The sequence below is a fragment of the Trichosurus vulpecula genome, chromosome 7 (genome assembly GCF_011100635.1).
Source record: "Trichosurus vulpecula isolate mTriVul1 chromosome 7, mTriVul1.pri, whole genome shotgun sequence".
Taxonomy (NCBI): Eukaryota; Metazoa; Chordata; class Mammalia; order Diprotodontia; family Phalangeridae; genus Trichosurus; species Trichosurus vulpecula.
In genome coordinates, this window is record NC_050579.1 from 76,156,963 (window position 1) to 76,177,611 (window position 20,649).

Consider the following 20,649-nt stretch of genomic DNA (forward strand, 5'->3'; position numbering starts at 1 on the left):
CAATAAATATTCCCGATATGGACTAACCAGAGCTTAATGTAATCATCATAAATGTCACCCAAAAACAGAAGCATCTGGAGGACGTAATCTGCTCAAGCAAATCCCTCTTCCACAATAGTGGCAAACACCGTCATTGAGCATATATCTCTCTGTTTTATGCCTCCGTTGACATTAATAAACAGGGAGATCATCAGACTTGTCTCTGTTGCTGTGCCTTTCAAATATGAGGGGGGATTTAGTTTCTATATCTTTCTTTATTGGATGTACTCACAGAAAGCAAAGAGTAGATAAGGTAATGAATTATTAATGTGTTTACAAAGTGTTGACTTGATCTCTCTATAAAAGGAGAACACTTTTCCCTAAGTGAATCAGAAAGAACTACAGTGTTTGCCTGGGCTAAAAAACAAATCTAGTCCTTGGGGGTTTTAGATAGGTAAGCCCTGGAGAGGGATAAACCCAGTGTTCCATTTGGAGGAGACCCTTGTAGAGAAGGAGAGAATTGCCTCTAGCGGTGGAACTCCTCACCCAAAAGTAGGCACCGTATTCGGTATCTTGAGGCACATTTGTGGGAGCAGAGAAGTAATTACTCAAAGAAGTCATCTTTGAGGCTTTGTTCCTCTGGAAGCAGAGATGAGAGCTAGCTATGGACTTAAGAGAAAGTCGGATCTGGCGATTGAGAGTTGAAATACTTGTGGGGTATCGTTATGAGGACTCCTCTAAAAGAAAATGATTTCTAGGCACTCCAATGACAAAGTAGTAACATTCCCTACATAGCTGCCTCCCTGACATTGTACTTACTTTAAGTTTGTATCCTTCTTCCCATGCATACTGTGTATATTAGTGGGAGAAAGTACTGTAGGTTTCTTTGCTAAGAGATAATTGTTTCTATAAACTGTTACGGGGAAGCACAGTGGTGGAGGCTCATTGACAACAATATTTTCAGGGTCCTCCCCTCCCCCACTTGCTACCTGGTATTAGTCAAAGCTGTCTGAGCAAGTTGGGGAATAACCCAAGAGGGGGTATCCCCATTCCTTCCACTTCTTTTTCCTTTCTTCTGAGATTTTCACTGTCTATATCTTATATGTATACGATTGATTGCATCTCGTCTACTGCATTAGAATGTGGGCTCTGTGAAGGCAGGGGTTGTATTTTGCCTTTCTTTCTATTACCAGAGCTTAGCTCAGTGCATACTAATTAGCTACAGTTAAGGATCAGTGAGTTTATCTTTATGAGGACTCCCTTCATTGATAGGAAATCAAAGTTCCTCTATAAATTAAAAGATGGTTTTCATGAGTTATGGTGTCTGAAAAAGTTATCACCCTTTGAATACCCTTTAGGTGATGAGTCTCTCTGATCTTAGCTAAGGTTGCTCCATGGACAGAAGACATACAGTCCATAGCCAGGCATGAACTCAGAACTTGGGTAGAACCTGCCTAGTATTTGAAACTCCAGAGTCACCTATATATCCCAGTTCAGCATTAGATGACTTTAGGAGAGATTTTAATATGGCTGTGGGTTTTTTTAAAGTCTCAATTATTCATTTGCCTCTTTTGTATTCTTTATATCATCTATGCCCGTAATGCCTAATGGGCAATTCATGTCTGCAAAAGTGGGTGAAAATTTAAGTCTTGTGAATTTTTCCTGCATTTTGCTTTTTCTTTCTTAACATATACTTTAATCTGGTCTTTACAAGATTGTTTTCTGTGTGTTTTCAAAGCTAAGTTGCAATCAGAATCAGAGTCTCATGAAAATGTTTCCAGGTTTATCACCCTCTATCCCCATGGTGACTGCATCATGGTTTTAGATACTGGAATTTCTCCTTTACCCTGTGGCAAAGCAGACTATGGTCCACTCCAGAGTTCCCAACTTCCATTTTTGGATATCAGACACTTTGCGTCCTTCCATATTCTATGATCCAGTGACACTGGCCAACATGCTGCTCCTCATGCACGAAACTCTTCAAATTCTACCATTTGTCAGTCTTTACTAAAACTTAATTTGGCAATGTCTACTAAATATGTATAACTTTTAATGTGCCCTGCTGACTCTCAGTGAAACAATGTTCCCTGGATTGAAAGATTTAGAGTTTAAATTTCATTTGATTTGTACTTCACCTGTTGGACAAAGTCAAGAGATATCCAGAATCATAAACGCCAAGATGGAAGGGTGTGGACTCAATGTGCTACACCACTTCATTTCTATGGCTCCAAATAAAATGAACACTTGGGACTTTTAGCTGTTTTATAGTCTTAGAGTCTCAGACACTCTCTGGAGCAAAAAGCACAGGTTGGAAGAAAATTTATTTGTTCTAGGAACCCTGACCGAACTTCCATTAAATCACTTCAGTGCCATTAAATGAATGAATTGTGCATACTGATAGGGATGAGAGGGCCAGAAACTGTTGTGCATTAGCCTCAATCCACAAAGAATAGTACTTTGCAAAACACTTTCTTTTTATGTTGGTTTTAAGACAATCATTTTTTTTCTTTTTTTAAGTTAGTGGAAATTTCCATCATCTCTTTTTAATATAAATTAGTAGTTCTCCTGCTTCTGTGAGTACACTCTCAATCTCTGGTCTTTCTTCTTGTACGTAAGAAATCTCAAAGGATAAAGTTATTTATATTTTTTAACAAAGGAAGAGTCAACTGCTTCCAAAGGCAATTTGACCTTCTGGGATTTTTCAGTCCTATTCTCTTTTCAGGTAGAGTTTTGGTATTATTTGAAGCAGGGAGAGAATCAACTCTACTTGCAGTAAGACTGCTACTTCGCTATTAGAAATAAAAGCTACAAAGAGGTAAATAAATCATAGAAAGTGAACGTTCAGAAAGTGGGAGTTGAGAAAGACATGAAAGTAAAGGACTAGAAAAAAATGAAACCAAGTTTGGACAATTGAAAGGATGAAACCCAATTTTTTGAAAGTCTTCACAACCTTCACAATCCCCCAGTGAAAGAATCTCACTTTAAAGCTCAGCCCAGAATAAAATATACAGTGTAATAAACTACAGAACCCCCAGAAAAAACTATTAATGACTGACATTTCAGAACTTAGACCAGATCTCTGCACACTTGCTAAGAACCTTCTGCTGGAGGGGATCATTCTCATTGTTAGTGGGGAGCAGTCCTACTAACCACTGCTTCCAACCATAGAGGCTGTCCCCATTCCTTTTGCTGTCAGATCTTGAAAAATATTGTGCCCACGTAGTGTGCAGTCTGGAATAGATATAAACATGGGAAATGGTAGCTACTGATCCATTATATGTACAATTGTCCTTGAGGAGATAAAGAATTAAAAGTATTGAGGCAAGTGGTTATTTACCTAGCTTTGGAGCTATAATGGACCTTGGGAATCACCTATTCAGGTCCTTCATTTTACAGGTGAGCATACTGAGTGATACCAAGAAAGCCCAATTTTCTTACCCAGGGTCCTACAGGTAGCGCAGAGCTGAGATTCAAACCCAGGATCTCTGAATCCACCTCTAGTATTCTTTTCACTCTCTGGTTCCTTCTAAGTTTTCCTGGTCTCCAGAGTGTCATTCGTCTAAATTCCAAATTCAGGAATGTGGCATCTGATAGAAGTAGAAATTCATGCATTTTTATTCCAAGCAGAGAAGACTTGTTTTCATAAACTCAATTCATCTTCCATCCAGCTGCCAAAGTACGAGTCACCCGTCCACTGAATAAACAACAGTAGCTCTCTCTCAGGTCCAGGATCAAATATAAAGTATTTTGGTATATAAAGTTCTTCATACATTGGTACTCCCTGCCTTTCTAGTCTTTTTTGTTGCTGTTTTCACTTCTATTTTTTATTCTTTTTATTAATAAGCATTTATTTTCTCTTTCTCCAATTTCCAATGAAAGAACAAACGTAACCTACGTAACATATATGCATAGTCAAGCAAAACAAATTTCCATACTGACTATGTCTAAAATATGTGTGTGTGTGTCTCATTCTGTCTCTTGATTCCATCACCTAGTCTCTGTTAAGAAAGGGGCAACATGAATGCGTGCTCAGTCCTCTAGAATTGTGGTTGGCCATTGCAAGGTGAAATGAGCAGAACCAGGAGAACAGTTTAGCAAATAGCAACACTGTAAAGGCAAAAATGTTTTCCTGTCTTCTTACCCTTTACACCCTCTCTTTCCTCTTCTATGACCCAGTGACACAGGCCTATTCGCCATTCCTCATGGATGAAACTCAATCTCCCAGTTCTATACCTAGAATGCTGTTGCTCCTGACTTCTGCCCTTGGCTTTCCTGCCTTTTTTCAAGCTTCGGTTCAAAGTTCACCTCATGAAAAGGGCCTTTCCCATTCATTGTACCCCCTAAGCCCAGTGTTAGTACCTTTTCTCATTGTGGAATCTTCCATTTGTATAATATATGTGTATATCATATGTATGTATATACACATGCATATATATATATATATATACATGCATATATATATACATATCATGTACATAGTTTATGCATGTTGTCTCCCCAATTAGAATGTGACTCCTTGAGGTTGCAGAAACCGTTTAGTGGGGGGGCTTCTATTTGTATCCCTAGCACTTAGCATAGTACTTGGCACATAGTACTTAATAAATGATTGACTAACTGAATAGGATCCAGCTTTAAATTAAAAGCTGGAAGGAACCTCAGAGATCATTGAATCCAGTCCCTTCAATTTACAGATCAGGAAAGTGAGGGCAAGACAAGTTAGATGACTTGGCCAGGGTCACCTAAATGGCAGGCCTCGGAGTAGGATTGGAATCATGTAGCTTCCTGGCTCTGAGCCCAGCAGGCTATCCACTATGCCATGGTACTTTGGCCTCCTCTGGCATCCACACATCATTTGTGACTTCAGACAACCCCTATCCTACTGGATTTAAGAGAGTGGATTAATTATGTACTTGCATCCTTAGCACCTCATACAGTGCCTGGCAAATAGTCAGCATTTAAGAAATGCTTGTCGATTGATTGATTTCAGAGCAGAATCAAAGAGAGTCAGATGAATTGAGTAGGATATAAATAGAATAAACTAGTCCAGACCTCTGGGATCAAAGTCTACAATGTGGCAGAATGGAAAGAGAATTAGACCAAGAATCAAGAAGCCTGGGTTGTAGTCTTCTTTCTGCCACTCCCTACCCATGTGACCTTGAGCTGGTGACAACTTCTAGAGCCAAACTTTGTTCATTTATAAAATAATGGGGTTAGAGAGATGTTCTCCAAGATCCTTTTGAGTGATAAATTACATAAGCAATTCTCTAGAAGACTGATTCCTCACATTCTTTAAAACTTCCAATGCAAGACATTTTTTTAGGTTCAGGATTTAAGTGTAGATAAACGCGGGGGATGGTCATAGGTTTGTCCTATTGAAATAGCAGACTTTCCAGAAAGGACCTCTATGCAAGAAGCTCTATAAAATATGCTGTTTGCTTCCCAAAATCAACAGTTTGGAGACTGCTTAGAATGCCACCATTCCCGAGAAAGTTCTAAATTCTTTGGCTATAAAGCTTATTTTGGAATTGAGATCTAAAAAGGGCTGAGAAGGAAATTTCCTTTGAGGGCAGTATCTAGCACCCTAACTCCCTCTCTGAACTGTCACCTTTCTGATAATTTAAACTTTAGCTACTGGTAAGATCAGTATCTTATCTGATGCTGGCATGAGTAAGAGGTTCACTGCCTGGATACTAGGAAAAAAAGTAGCATCAGTCAATAAAATTCACCCTGAGCCAACATAATAATGCAACACAGCCCTTGGATAAGGTGTGTAGAGCAAGTGGATGCTGGTATCTTTTTCTAGTGTTGTATGCAATGTCCCATGTTGCACATCACTCACTGTAGAGGCAGCTGGTGGCCCAGTGGTTAGAGCATTGGGCCTGGAGTCAGGGAGACCTGAGGTCAAATCTGACCTCAGACATTTCCTAGCTGTGTGACCTACGGCAAGCCACTTAACCTCAATTTGTCTTAATTTCCTTTACAGTAAAATAGGCACAATAATGATACCTACCTCCCAAGATTGCTGTGAGGATCGAATGAGTTCGTATTTGTAAAAGTGCTTAGCACAGCGTCTGGCACTTAGTGTGAGCTATGGAAATCCTTATTTCCTTCCCTTCCCCTCCACATGCATCTTCTTAGTCATTCACAGGGGCGTTGGGCATTTCCTTTCCCAGGGAACTGGTTCTCTGCCTTGTCCCTGTAAGGTAAGAGTTCTTCACCTTTTTGTACGTGTCTTGTATCTCCCTTTAGCAGCCTGGTGAAGCCTATGGACCTCTCAGAACAGTATTTTTAAGTGAACAAAATAAAATATATAGGACTATAAAGAGAATGGATTATACTGAAATAGTTTTCAAGATATTTATATAGTGATGACTATGGCCAAGCACCATGAAAGAGTGGTTTTGTTTTTTAAACAAATATCTCATTGATCAAAAAAATTCATGGACACCAGGTTAAGATCCACTGCTAAAAAGGAGAGGACTTAGAAGTTCCTGTCACGGAAGTACATGTTATATTGAAACATGCTCAAAATATAGTTTCAGACCAGAGTACCTTCATTTCTGAAGTCATTCCTTTTGTTCCTGAAACGCTGGGCCTCATCAAACCTTGCGATGGTCAAGAACTCACTTGGCCCTTCCCTGCTGAGTCTGGGGTGTCAATGTCACACTTACTGATATTACTAAAAATCTTCTCTCCCTAGCCCCTCAGTGGTGTGTCTCTTATGCACATCACTGCTTCCCACTTAGCAGAGTTCCCCATGGTTTCAGAGTCCACTGGGATTCCCCCTGGGTAACCGAATGGAGTTATTTACATGACCAGAAGCATATGGGAAGAGGAAGAGAGGGAAGCATTCCTTGGCATTTCCATATACAAGAAAGAGAAATATTTGTCATGCCTGCTACACGAGATCATAAATAGCAGTAGAAGAAGTGTTCAGTTATGTTGAATGGAAGCTGTTGCTTCGTTAGACTACTGATTAATGCTACCAAAATATATTATAGAGTGCCTAAATAGCCTCACTAGAACCTGAATGGCAGCTCACCTCAATCTCTTTATCCTCTTATGCTTCTTATTTTCTATGCCATTCAATTTGATAATTCTGCCTCATCTTGTTATTTAAATGTTCATGTTTATTCTTTTTTTTTTCTCCCAGATAAGACTGTAAGCTCTCTAAAGGCAAGGACTAGTCATACTTCTTAGCTCTCCATGCCCCTCCCCTCCATGGCAACTTGTACATAGTTAGGCACATACTACGTGCTCAATAAGTAGGTTTTGCATGAATAAATTAATCTATCTAGTAATGCTTATATGTATAAATAGTAGACTGCATTATTTTTCTTATGTACCATATTTTAAGAGGCTTTAAATTTCTGCCAAAGCTTCCCTTAGGAGCCAAATAAAATAAGTGATAATATCAAGTTAACAAGCATTTATTTAGCACCTACTATGTGTTAGACACTCTAAGTGATGGTGATATAAAGGCAGTAGATGGTTCCTGTTTTCAAGGCATTCATAGTCTGATAGGGGAACAACATGTAAACAACTAAGACATACAGGATAAATGGGGATAATTATAGAGGGAAAGCCTTAAGATTAAGGAGGTCTGGGAAAGACTTCTTAGGGAATGTCAGACTTTAGCTGATACTTGAAAGAAGCCAGGAAAGACAGGAGTCAGAGATGAGGAAGGAAGAGAGTTCCAAGTATGAGGGACAGCCAATGAAAATGCCCTGAACTGGAAGATGGAGTTTTGTATTACATAACTACAATAGAGAGGACAAATCAAGAAATCGATATTTATCAAGCCCCTAAAATGTGCCCGGCATTGTGCTAAATGCTGGGGATACAATAAAAAGCAAAAGAACGTTCCTATAAGAAAGGAGCTCAGAACCTAATGGAAGGGTGGTACCCAAGGTCAGAGAGGAAGGGAGTCATTGACAAACTCTGCTTAGCCTGCAGCTGTAACACCTCTTGTCACATCTCCTATGGCAACTAATTTCTCCCTTTTCACATTCAGTAAAGCAACTGTTATTTACTATGTGTATAAAATTGGTATTTAATTTATTTCTTTCACTTAACATATCCTAGCTTATGTCTGAGGAACTGAAAGTCCTCATCAATATTGTCTTGTTCTTTTTGTAAGCTTTTAAAAGTTTCTTCTATCACCTTTCCTATCATATTGCTTTTTGTGATAAGATAAATGAGCTGTAAGGAATTCTCACTACCACCTTATTCAATTTATTATTGTTTAATTTGATCTATTATAATTCTTCTCAGATGTTCATCTTCAAATGCTTCTTATAGCAATTGCTTCTTACATCTCACTTAGCTAGAGTGGTTTCAGTATAAAAGAGAAGGTATAGTACCATGTTGGCTGTCTTCAAGTATCTGAAGGGCCATCAGGTAGTAGAGAAATTAAACATTCTGCCTCACCCTGGAGGACGGACCTAGAGGTAATGGATAGAAGAGAGGCAGATTTAGCCTTGACATATGGGAGGACTTTCTCACAATCGAGGTTATCCAAAAGTAGAATGGGGTGACCTAGAAAGTAGTAGGTTCCCCTTACTGGCTCTCAGAAAATGGCTTCAGGAAAAGAGCAAATGATCTTTCATTGGCTACACTGTAGACAAGAGTCTCGCTCTGGTGAAAATTGGCCTGAGATAAACCCAAGAGCCCCAGGAGGAGCAGCACTCCCCACCAGACCCCATATACTTTCATCTGAGCCTTCAAAACCATCATCAGCAAATTAACTCTTGTGGAGAGGTCAGCCACCCCCACTGACTGCCATTATGGTCCAGACAAGTCAAACCATGACCACCACCTCCATCACCCTCCCCCAGCACTGGCTGAAAGATCTAGGCTTATCTTCCAGGAGTGGCTTTTCTAGAGACTGTCAGTAGAGTAGATAAAGCAATCGAGCTAGTTCTATTGCCAGCCTATGCTTTACTGTGCCTCCCTGCCCACTGGGAGAGTCCAACTCTGGTGCCAGAAGATATACTGGATGCCCTGATGACACAGGCAAAGAATATTGCCTTGGAAAGTGAGAGGCTTGGGTTCCATTCTTGTTTCTCCTGCCTACTAACTATTAAGGCTAAGGAAAGTCACTCCATGCCTTTTGATCTCAGTTTCTTCATCTATAATGCCTCTTCCATTTCTGAGATTCTCTGTACTACCTGGCAGCAAATCTAGGATCTTCATCCATTACCATTTTACAGTGAAATATTATCTGTCCTTTATATCCACTTACCTTGAACTGAACTTTCAGGAAATGACACTTCATGTAGTGCGAGTAAAAGCATAGAAATTCATATTTAATCAAAATGTTTAAGCATGAGCATAACTCAGACGGGGTGTGATTTTCCCCAGCTTCCTTCTCCCAATTCAGAACTAACCTTTCAACAACAGATCATGGTTCCCAAGAAATACTGAAAATGTTAATGTCTAAAATGCTTTTGGTTATTTATGCCAAGGAATCAATTGACTAGGGATCCCCCAAAATCAAGAATGAACCGTTTAGCATAATTAGCTAAATAAAATGATTTAGACTGAATCCTAGGGCCCTTCATAATATGAGTTTGACAACATGTGTTGAACAGATGGGTGAGGATACACATCTTCCTTCCTCTATATCCTCTCCTCCAAATTGGGCGTTTCATCGACACTGTGAAGAATTTAGCATAACTTATTCTTGGGGCTCTCCCCCAAAAGGGATGCCTGGAACAAATTTCTCAACCTTCAATTATCCACACCCATCTCTGAATAATAATTACTAGTTTCCCTAATCTCCAAAGACTTGTGGCCCAATAGGGACCTGTCTAACCATATGTGCTTGACTGATTCTATGTCTTTCAACCTTCTCCAAGATCCAAGGTTTGTGCTCAGGGGGTTCATCTAGTCTTTCAATGCTCTTTGATGGTTTTATGTTTTTTAACCAATGTGGAGATTTTTCAACTATGTGAAATAATAATTTCTTTTAATACCTAATGCAAGTTTAACTTTATCTACTGTACTGTCATCATCATTATTTCATAAGATCAAATATCCATTTTCAGATAACAGTGTATGGAAATTTCCCTTGGAAAATTTGGAAGATGAAGGAGTTTTGTCATACCATACAGCTATAAGAACTACAGACTCCAAATGTTTTTAGCCCATTTAATTTCACATCTCATTCTAATGTTTTTAATAACTTATTTTCTCAAGCTCTGCTCTAAATCTGAGGCAAGTTTTCCTCCTCAGGCAGCATAGGACCATTGGTAGTCACTAGTAGTTCAAAATAAACATAGAAGGAGGTCTCCAATGAATGCTCCAGAGATCTGCCCTTGGCTTTGCATAGCTTAACACTTTCATCCATGATTTGGATAAAGGAACGCTTATCAGATTTGCCAATGATACAGTGCTGGGAGGGACAGCTAACACAGGCTGACAGAGTCAGGGCCCAGAAATACCTTGACAGGCTTGCTAGAACATTGGGATGAATTTAATAAGATCAAATTTAATAGGGATAAATATAAAATCTTACACTTGAATGCAAGAAACTGACTTTACACATGCAAAATGGCAGAGACATGATTAGACAACATTGTGAAAAAGATCTGTGGTTTTTGGTGGATTGTTCAGTATAAGACAATAAAGTGACAAAATATGCCAGAAAGCTAATGCATTTGGAGGCTAGGCTGATAGGAAGTAGTTTCTAGGCACAAGGAGACAATAATTCTTCTTTACTCGGCATTAGTTAAACCACACCAGGAGCACGGTGCTCAGTTCTACATACCATTTTAGGAAGGACACTGATAGGCTGGGAAAGGGGAGAAGAGAACAAATGAAATAGTTAAGAGCCTTGAGTCTATGTCACATGAGGATTGGCTGAAAGAACTGGGAATGACTAGCCTAGAGAGAGGAAGAGTTCAGGAGGGACACCATAAATGTATAGAAAAGGATTAACTGGACAGATCCAGGAAGTGGAAAGTGCAAAGAGACAAATTCAAGCTTGATATAAGGAAAAACATTTATAACAATTAAAGCTGTCCAAAAGTGGAATGGTGTGCCTAAAGGGCTAATGATTTCTCCATCACTAGGCAGCTTCAAGCAAAATGTAGATGACCACTTGTCAGGGGCTATTGTAGTAAGTATTATTTTTTTCCAGGCATGAGGTGGACTAGATGGCTGCAAATCCCTTCTTACTCTGAAAAATTCTGTTCTTCTGTAACTACTTCATTCAGGAAAGGGAGCTGGAAATGCTGGCTTTCTTCTCTAAAAGAACCCTTTGCTGGTTATGAGACTGTCAGTGGGGTAACCTGTGTAATCGTTTTGACTGAATCAACTCATCACTTCAAACAGTGGACCAGTTCAGCCAATGACTGTTTTGACCGATGTCTTTATTGAAATGACAGGTTGTTTTGTCATCAATCAGGCATAGCCTTTCACAGCCAAAGAGTCACTTCATGTATTTATTCCACAAGGTTATTGGAAAATATTAATCAAGGTCTGACAGATTGTGATCATGATACATGCTTATCATCTTTGTTTAACAAACCTCAAAGCACATTTCAATTCAACTCAGCATCATTTTATTAAATGTCTCCTCTGTGCCAGGCACTGTGTTAATAAGCACCGAAGGTACAGAGATGAAGACAATATACTGTTCCCCCAAGGAGTTTATATTCTATTGGGTAAAAACAACGTATTTACACATATACCAAAGAAACAAACTAGTTTCAAGGGGCAATAAGAACTACAGGAAGCAGAAAAGGCTTCTGGAAGGAGATGCTGTTTGAAGTGGGCCTTGAACGGATCTAGAGACTTCAAGAAGCAGGATGAGAAGGGACAGAATTCCACAGATGAGGAACAGCCTGAGCAAAGCCCAGAGGCAAGAGGTGGAATGTTGTCTGCTGGGAATAGCACACTAAGTCAGTTTGGGTTGAATGTCAACTGCACAAAGGGGAATAATGTGAAATCAATCTGAAAAGATAGGCTGGAGTCACACTGTGAAGAGCTTTAAATGCCAAAAAGTGGTGCTTTTGTTTTATTGTAAAGGAAATTGGGAGCGGAAAAAAAAGGATCTTGAATAGGGGAGTGACCTGGTCACACCTGTGCTTTAGGAATATTGATTGGGTGACTTTGTGCAGGATGAATTGGAAAAGAGAGACATGGGCTACAGAGACCATTTAGGAGAATATTGCAATAGCTAAAGATGAGAAGTGATAGAGGCCTGGACTAGGCTCGTGTTCAGAGAAGGGGACAAATGCAGGAGTGTTTTGAAAGTGGAATCAACAAAACTTGACAACTGTAATGATGGTGGTGCCTTCACAGAAATGGGAATGTTTAGATTAAGGGAAGGTTTAAGGGAAGAGATAGAGGAGGGTACATCAATAAGGCAAGATTCATGGTATTTATGGTGACACCAGAGGATCAAATCCCAAAACCAATAACCCCAATTCGACAGAATAGTAATTATATCCCAAAACCATTAAGTCTACCTCAATATAAAAGCAGGGAGATTAAAACACAATATCACAGCAAAGAGCCAAGTCATCTTGTAACCTTTCCCTCCTCTAGGCCTTCTTGTAAACACTCACAAATCCTGTCTGCTTGCCTTCGTCCTCCTCCAACAGTTCTGAAAGCCCTTGCAGTTCTCTCTCTATCTCTTCCAGTTCCCCGTCTCTCCAAAGCTCTCTCTACTCTCCGTCTCTTCCCAGCTCTCTAGTCTGACCTTAGTGGCTACCCACAGCAGGTACAAAGGGCCTCTCCTAATCAAGCTTCTCTTAACTAGCTACACCTCTTGAATGGGTGAGGAAGATCTTTGATCACATTAGCACCACAGAGGGATAGGGCCAGGTGAAGAGACTCCCACTACTGATTCAAGTCAGTGCACTCCATGCAACTTACTGCCATAAAGAGTTGACTAGAGTGCTAAAAGTCTCTGAGACTTGCGTAGGAACACAACCCATTAAATGTCACAGGTGAAACTTAAAACCAGTCTTTCTAGTTCCAAAGAAATTCCCTGTTCACAACACCATACTTCTTTTACGAGGGAAACACTAGGTTCTGTTTTGGATTTGTTGTGCATGAGATTTCCTTGATGATAACTTTTATCTCAATTCTTGTACACAACTAAATGTCACAATCCAAGCAAACTGCATTCTTTATTGAACCTTTTGTTCTATGTGATTAGGCTCTCCTCTGTTAAGTGATCATGGATCTCAGTAGGAAAACCCAGTGTTATTCCAGAGCTAGATACAATCACTACAATGCTAGACAAACTTTTGTCAGTTGATTGATTGGGAGTTTTAAGGAGTCTCTCCCGCAGTTGGACTTTGTGCCTCCTCCATGACACTGGCAGACGCTTTTGGTAAACATGCCTCCAAAGTCTCATACCTGTGCCTGTGATATGGAGGTGATCCTTTTTGGTTCTTGCAAGCTGTGGCAAGATAACTGTGAGCTCTGGTAGGATCTTCCAAGAGGAAGAGGCTTTGATAAGGAATTTTTGGTAAGGAACTAATACACCTGCTGTCCAAGACCCAGGTTAGTTAGCCAGAGGCTCACCATCTACTACTGGTGGCTACTGGGTGATGAAGTTTTAGCCATGGTTATCCTTAGCCCTGGAGGGAAAGGTAGCAATTCATTCTTGTATAATAATTAAACCCTCTTCTCCCTAAAGAAACAAGGGTTTGGATTGGATTAGAATGGAGGCTCCTGGAGAGGAGGGATTATCTTAGGCAGCTAGGTGACACAGTGGATGGAGTGTGAGATTTGAATTCAGGAAGATCCGAGTCCTGCCTCAGGCAAGTTACTTAAACCCACTCAGCTTCAATATCTCCTCATCTATAAAATGGGAATAGAAATAGCAACTACCCCATATGGGTGTCGTGAGAATCACATGAGACGACATATTTAAAGTGCTTTGCAAACCTTACAGTGCTATATAAATGCTAGCTCTCGCATATATATGTGTATAGATATACGCATGTGTGTACATGCACACACACATATATACATTGATTGGTGGCTGTCCATGCTCAAAGAGGACCAAAAGGACATCACTGTGTCGGGTTCAAAGTACAGTATGTCTGAATGTGAATGACCAGGCCAATATATGATAAATATATAAAGGTCCTTACAAATCTAGAAGACCATATAAATATTAGCTGTAATTATTTATTATTATTTGCATTTGTATTTAGATCCACAGGGCTTAACACAATGCTTGAGAGGTAATAGGTGGTTAATAAGTGTTGATTGATTTTTAGTTTGAAAGCTGTATTGTTGCTAGTTATGGGAATGCTAAATGGTCATTTAGAGTTCAAAAGAAGTACTAAGAGATAATGAATCAAGGCCATGAGAGGAGAGCAAAGAATTCCATAAAAAAAAGAGAGAATGTGCCAAGATGGCCATTTTCCATTTGTTTTAAGCTAAAGTCAAGCATTCTGGAATATGGACCTTGAATACAAACTAAAGAATCTGTTCTTAAAACTTAAGAACAAAAGCAGAAAATCTTGACAGCGCCTTGCATTGACAAACATTGTTACAATCGTCTGTTTTGTTTTATGAAACAAAGTGTGTTTTATTGTTGATGAAACATCGTCTGTGCTCTACATATTAAGCACACTTCCAATTAATATGAAGAACAAAGCAACGTATAACAGCTTAGAAATCCTCAGCCGTGAAAGAAGAAAAACCTAGTTCTTTAAATGTAAAGCACATCTGATCTGACTATTGGATCGGCCTAATTTATTATCATAAATTAGAATATTTTAATAGTGAAATATATTCTTCTAGAATTGGATAATTAAGCAACAAGATATGACAGGTGGGTGTATTGCCAGATAGCTGTGCTAAATGAAAATTAGAATCTAAAACAGTGAAATAAATTTATGACATTCACACATATAGAATTTCCTCCCCTATTCCCCTCTGTTTTTCTATATACTTGAACGTCCATTAAAGTGTTCAGGTATGAAAACATTAGCCATTGTTCTTTATCTCCCCTTTGGGTTCCTTAAAGTATCCTCTGTCCTTCAAGGGAGACCTGGGATGCTGGTCAAGATAACACAGAAGAATATCTACCCAGTGCAATGAGCTCACATCATTCTAAGCTAGATATGTAGATGGCCCATTTTTCAGAAGACAGAGATTTAGCTGTAACTGCATTCTGAATTTTTATGAGCATTAACATATTTTATCTGCTTCATACAATCTGAAGTATAACACCCCAAACCTCTTGTGTTACTAACTAGTGACATTATGTTAAAACTCAAAGTGATGTTCATTTAGATGTGGAAATACCCAAAAATGTACATTCTAAGTGATTCAATGCTTCATATTTCTAGGACATAATTGGGAAGGCACTGCAGTACATTGGAACATATGATGAACTTAGTAAAATAGAACATGTTGTGGCTCTGATTGATGAAGAGATGTGCATTAACTGTGGGAAATGCTACATGACCTGCAATGACTCTGGATACCAGGTAGGAACATGGACAAAATTAGCAAAAGTCCCAGGGAAGTATCTTTTGGGATGTGTGGACAAAAAGAATCCTGTCGCTAAACATGTAATCAAAAATGGATGCACCAAGTATTCTCTTCACCTCTAGTGTATCTTCCCATCCTCTTCAGCTGCCATTAAGGAAGGAAGCCATAACTTAAAATACTAAGTAAGTCATCATCCGAATTGTACTAGCATGATAATTTAATAGCAGTAGCAGGTAGAACTCATTTTATGGGAAGGAGAAACCCAGACCACAAGAAAAGCGCAGGTGGCTGCTAATATTAAAAAAATTTAAAGTGCTATATTGTTGAACCTCAGTATTATTTATCTAAAGATTAATATCAACTGCCTTTTTGGCTTAACCTCATCACTAAGAGAGGGTTCTTCTCCATTCAATTTTTACTGAGCTCCTAAAATAGGGGTACACATGAGCCTAAACCTACCTGTCTCTTGGACAGATGAGTTCCATGGGGACTTTCTTTGCAACTTTCAAAGATAGATAAATAATGTTGCTGCTGTGCTCCCAGGCCACTGCTGCTCCTTGCAGGTAGCCATAAACTCCTGAAACAGTGTTCCACCTCCTTGCCAGAGAGCTAATCCTATAGGAAAGCCCCCAGGGATACTGGCTTCAGATAAGGAATAGAACGTAGTGAAGCAAATAACCATTTAACTCCCTGTAGTCTCTTCTGGATCAGGTTGCTATCGACCTCAGGAAACTCCCTAATTGTCCTTTCGGGAGCATTATATAGACTTCTATTTTATCTGCAAAGATTGAGGAATAATATGAATTAACCCTTTTATTATTGATACCAGCCACGTTATGATAAAGGAAGCATGGTATTATGGATAGAGAAGGCTGGCCTTGGAAAAACTCTGTAAAGTCTTGTCTCTGACACCCACTGGCTGTGTGACCATGTACAGGTCATATAACCTCTCAATATTGGAGGCAACATGATACAGTAGAAGAGATCTCTGCCTAAACATCCAGAGAAGCTGGAGTCAAATCCTGCCTCTGACACTTAGGACCTGTATAACCTTAGCCAGGTCACTAAACCTTCAGTTTCTTCCTCTATAAAATGAGGAAGTTGGAATAAATAACTTCTAGGGTTCCTTTAAACTCTAGATCTATAATCCTATGCCCCAGGATGTAATAGTCTTAGAGAAGTCACCAATTTCCTTTGGCAGAGGGCATTTCCCTACTGGCAGTTTATCATAGATGAAATCACAGGTCTAGAATATCATCTCCCCGGGTGGGGAAAAGAATGTCTTACCCTGGATAGAGTCTACATGTGAACGAGAGGTATTTATGTCTCTATGTGGTTGTTTTAACATTCATTTTCTAGTATGGCATGGCTAGATGTGATACATAATCCCCTTAGAAACTGGGTTTAAAAGTGGTGGCATTAGAATGCTAGAATAAATGCCCCCAAATATGGTGATTGTTAATAAAATGTTTTACAACATAATTGGACTCATAGCTACAGTGGAGTAAAGGAAAATAAGATCTTCTTAGAAATATGCTACTTGTCTGATGAAAATGACTTCCAGGCAAGTGAATAATATCCTACTGGTAACATCTACAGGGTGTTTTTAGTCACTTTCATCAAAAGGTTAGATACAGCTTACTTCCTGCTTATTTTGCTTATTACTAATTTAATTATGATGATTAAATCTACAAGTTGTTTTCCAGTTTTTGATGATCATAATTTCATAGACTTGCGTGTATCTGTGCTTTTGCAACCTTAGTAGTATTTTTAGATCAGTTCTGTCACTCAGTTTCTACTCTAGTACTTCGCTTTCTTATCTCTTGCTGAAAAAGTTTTAGTCTGTTGGGGTTTTTTGTGGAAATGCCTAATAATAATCATGTCACAGACAATTATGAATTAATTGCCAAAGCGTAGGTGGGCAGGCCTAGAAGACTTCTAACTAAAGTCATAAAATAGAGGGTTCTGTGCCTTGGATGTGGACATTTTCTGTTCTCATCGAAGGCTAGAATTTTACTATAACTTATATAATGGAGTTGCAGTAATAATGGAGAAAATATAAAAAGCATGCATAAAATAACTGGCTCTTCTTGGAAAGTCCTTCTTTTGTCTCTGCCATCTCAAAAGGATTAAATGTCAGAATTTTAAATCTTCAACTCAATGTAAGGTTTTGTGTGTCTGAAATTTTCAAAGCATAAGATTTCTAAGACACAAGTATCTTTTTAGTCCCTTCAAAGATGTCACTTGGATTTCTTTTTATGTAAAAGGGAAAAAAACTGAAAGAAAAATTTCTTTCTCTAAACCCCTGCTACAAATTCCATCTTACAAAATATGGAAACTATTTTCATGGAAGAAGTATATTAGAGAAAAGGTTAAAATATCTACAGGAATGAGTTTCAGTGCAATACAACTTGGATTCAGACATATTTTGAAAGAGAAAAAAATAAGCAACAAGGATCACATATGTTTTTGCAAATAGATAATATAATGGTAAGTGGCTTCCTTTTGGTACTTTGCTATTCATGTAAGATTACCTTATAGTCACAAAATGAAAAACACAAAATTGTTTACAAAGAAAGGATTTGACACACCATTCTACTACTATTGGAATAGGCTTACTTGGCTTCTAACTAATTTTTGTTTTCTTCCCCCCCAAAAGAAAACAAATCTTGATTCTAAATTAGAGAGTATTTTATTCTCTTTACATTGAAAAATGTAATAATTTTTCATATTGAAAATGATTATGAAACTTAGAATTTGGGAACATAGAAAAGGCCATGCCCTGTACATTCAAAAAGCCCAGGGTATATTTTTTGATGTAGGTACCTGATGTCCCCAAATAATCAAGCAAATCTGCCCCTGGTGGCCCAGCAATGTGTTTCCCATGTCTATTTCTTTCTATTAGATTATGAAGAGAATAAAAGAGTTGGGGGGGTAGGGGGGTTGTCACAAAAAAGCAGCAGAGCCACACCCTCAGAGACAAGAACCCTCCAGAACTGAGAAGACGGAAGACCCCTGCTCAGAACGAATATAACTGGTGAACTGCAATGTTGCTGAGAAATGTTTCCTCACAAGATTAAAAATACCCTGAAGGACTTTTAAACCTTATATTTTTAATGCAGAAGGATCTCTCTCTCTCTCTCCCTCCCCCTCTCTCCCTCTCTCTCCCCCTCTCCACATCTCTCTCTTTTTCTCCTGGCAGCTAAACTGTTGCTATAGTCACACAACCATACTCTGGCAAGGGTTTCTCTAGCCATGACACTACTGCAGATGGGAAAATGGGGGGCATGCCTGACCTTTCCTAAGAATGACATCAATACCATTTATTTTTGTTTGCAGGCTATACAGTTTGATCCCAACACCCACCTGCCCACCGTCAACGACAGTTGTACGGGTTGCACTCTGTGTCTCAGTGTCTGCCCGATTATTGACTGCATCAAAATGGTTTCCAGGACAACACCTTACGAACCAAAGAGAGGCTTGCCCTTAGCTGTGAATCCAGTGTGTTAAGGTGATTAGTTTAACAGTCGTGGCAAAGTGAAAGTCACCAGAGGAAGTGGATATGTTTTCTAATTAGATCATTATTTTTAAATCTCTCTACATAAAAATAACAGGAATAATAATAGAAACAAAATAATAATAACCTTGATGGCCAGGCTGCCCACAGTCATGAATTCTAATGATTCTTTTTCAGAGAAAAGTTTTGTGAGACGTAAGCTATCCATTGGTTAATTAGATGTTTTCTGTCAATTCTGTCCATTGTCGAGAAACATTAACTTTTCTTTGGCAATTAATGCTCCAGTTTCCAAATTACCCTGGGCTGGGCTCTGTCTTTAATTCCTAATTGTAAGTGAAATTAAGTATTTTGGAACAAAGTGCAATTTAACATACAAGAAAACCGTTGCCGGGGAAACATTTTATAATTAAAAATTACATTTAATTTTAACACTGTTTCTTCGAAAATGTAATTAGCTCCATAAAGCACAAATGAAGCAAGTTGTTTTACTATGGAAAGAAAAGAAAGGAAGCTTTAAATAGGGTTATAAAAGGTGGATTAAGTACTCTCAGCTAACATAAAACCTAGCTTCTGCTTTGTACTAGGCACACACACACGCAGATACAAAGCATGAGTGTTTGCTAACTATACCACCATTACAGCCATCCTGCACTAGTGCTTCAGAGAAAGGTGTCTAAAATCTGTACCAATGGGTACAAAGTATGTTTCCCTTTAAATGTTCGGTCTGCATTCTTAAGCTCCAAGCTGTTAGTATGAAGTTTTGATCTACGACCATGTTTCTGATGTATAATGAACTTACCCTACATACTTTCAGTAACTTCCAAAATTATATATTAAGAGGCAGTGTGGCAGGGCTGGCCTGCAAGTTGGGAACTCTAAGTTCAAATTCTGCCTCTGACACACACTGGCTGTGTGATTTTGGGGTAGTCATAAACTTTTAGGACCCCAGGAAACTCTGTAAGACTTTTAAGTAAAAAATAAGATATCTATATCCATGTATGAATATTTCTATACCAGGAGTCTTTTATACTAATGAATTCACAGATACATGCCAATATAAAATTAAGATTTTAAATATACTAATTAATATTTGAGCAAAACTTAAATTATATGGTGGCTCATGCATTGATTTATTCAAGAACAAAATTATACAAATAAAGTAAATTGACAGTATCATTCTTTTCCTACTCTTTAAATCAGTAGTTATGTTTCAGTACTATATATTAGTCAAAAAAGAAATAAGTTTTTATATTGCTCAGTAATATTTTTAGTATTACTTGATCTTTACTTTTCAGAATATTCTCATATAAGTCTATTTCTATTTTAGAATTTTTATATGTTAATGAGCTAATGTGTCTACCTAGTCCTGTGCCAAATAGCAAGATCTAAAAGAAGATTCAAAATTCTAATTGTATGTCTTTAGAAATCCTTGTTTAACCAAGTCTCTGTGTGTCAAATAAAACACAAATTTTAAGCAACTCAGCCTTTTGTTAACTCTTTTGCAAAAACCCGATCTCAGTCATGTGGATTGTTCTGGGAAGAAGTCTTTCCTCATTTCTGAAATTGATGCCAAATGCCTGGTCCAGGATGTCAGGTAAAGGAGGTAGTGTTATATTAAATTAAATGCTGCACTTCTGTGCCAACCCTGCAAACAATCAGTGCTCTTTTGGCCCCTGCCAATG

General features: G+C 38.6%; 1 protein-coding gene across 1 annotated transcript in view; it reads left to right on the forward strand.

Moving 5' to 3' along the window:
* DPYD (dihydropyrimidine dehydrogenase) overlaps nt 1-20,446 on the forward strand; it is a 1,113,082-nt gene extending 1,092,636 nt beyond the window's left edge. The window contains exons 22-23 of the mRNA XM_036769110.1: nt 15,306-15,446; nt 18,790-20,446. Of these exons, the coding sequence (XP_036625005.1) occupies nt 15,306-15,446; nt 18,790-18,960 (312 nt within the window). The 3' untranslated portion in view covers nt 18,961-20,446. The remainder of the gene's footprint in view (nt 1-15,305; nt 15,447-18,789) is intronic.
* The last annotated feature ends 203 nt before the right edge of the window (nt 20,447-20,649 follow it).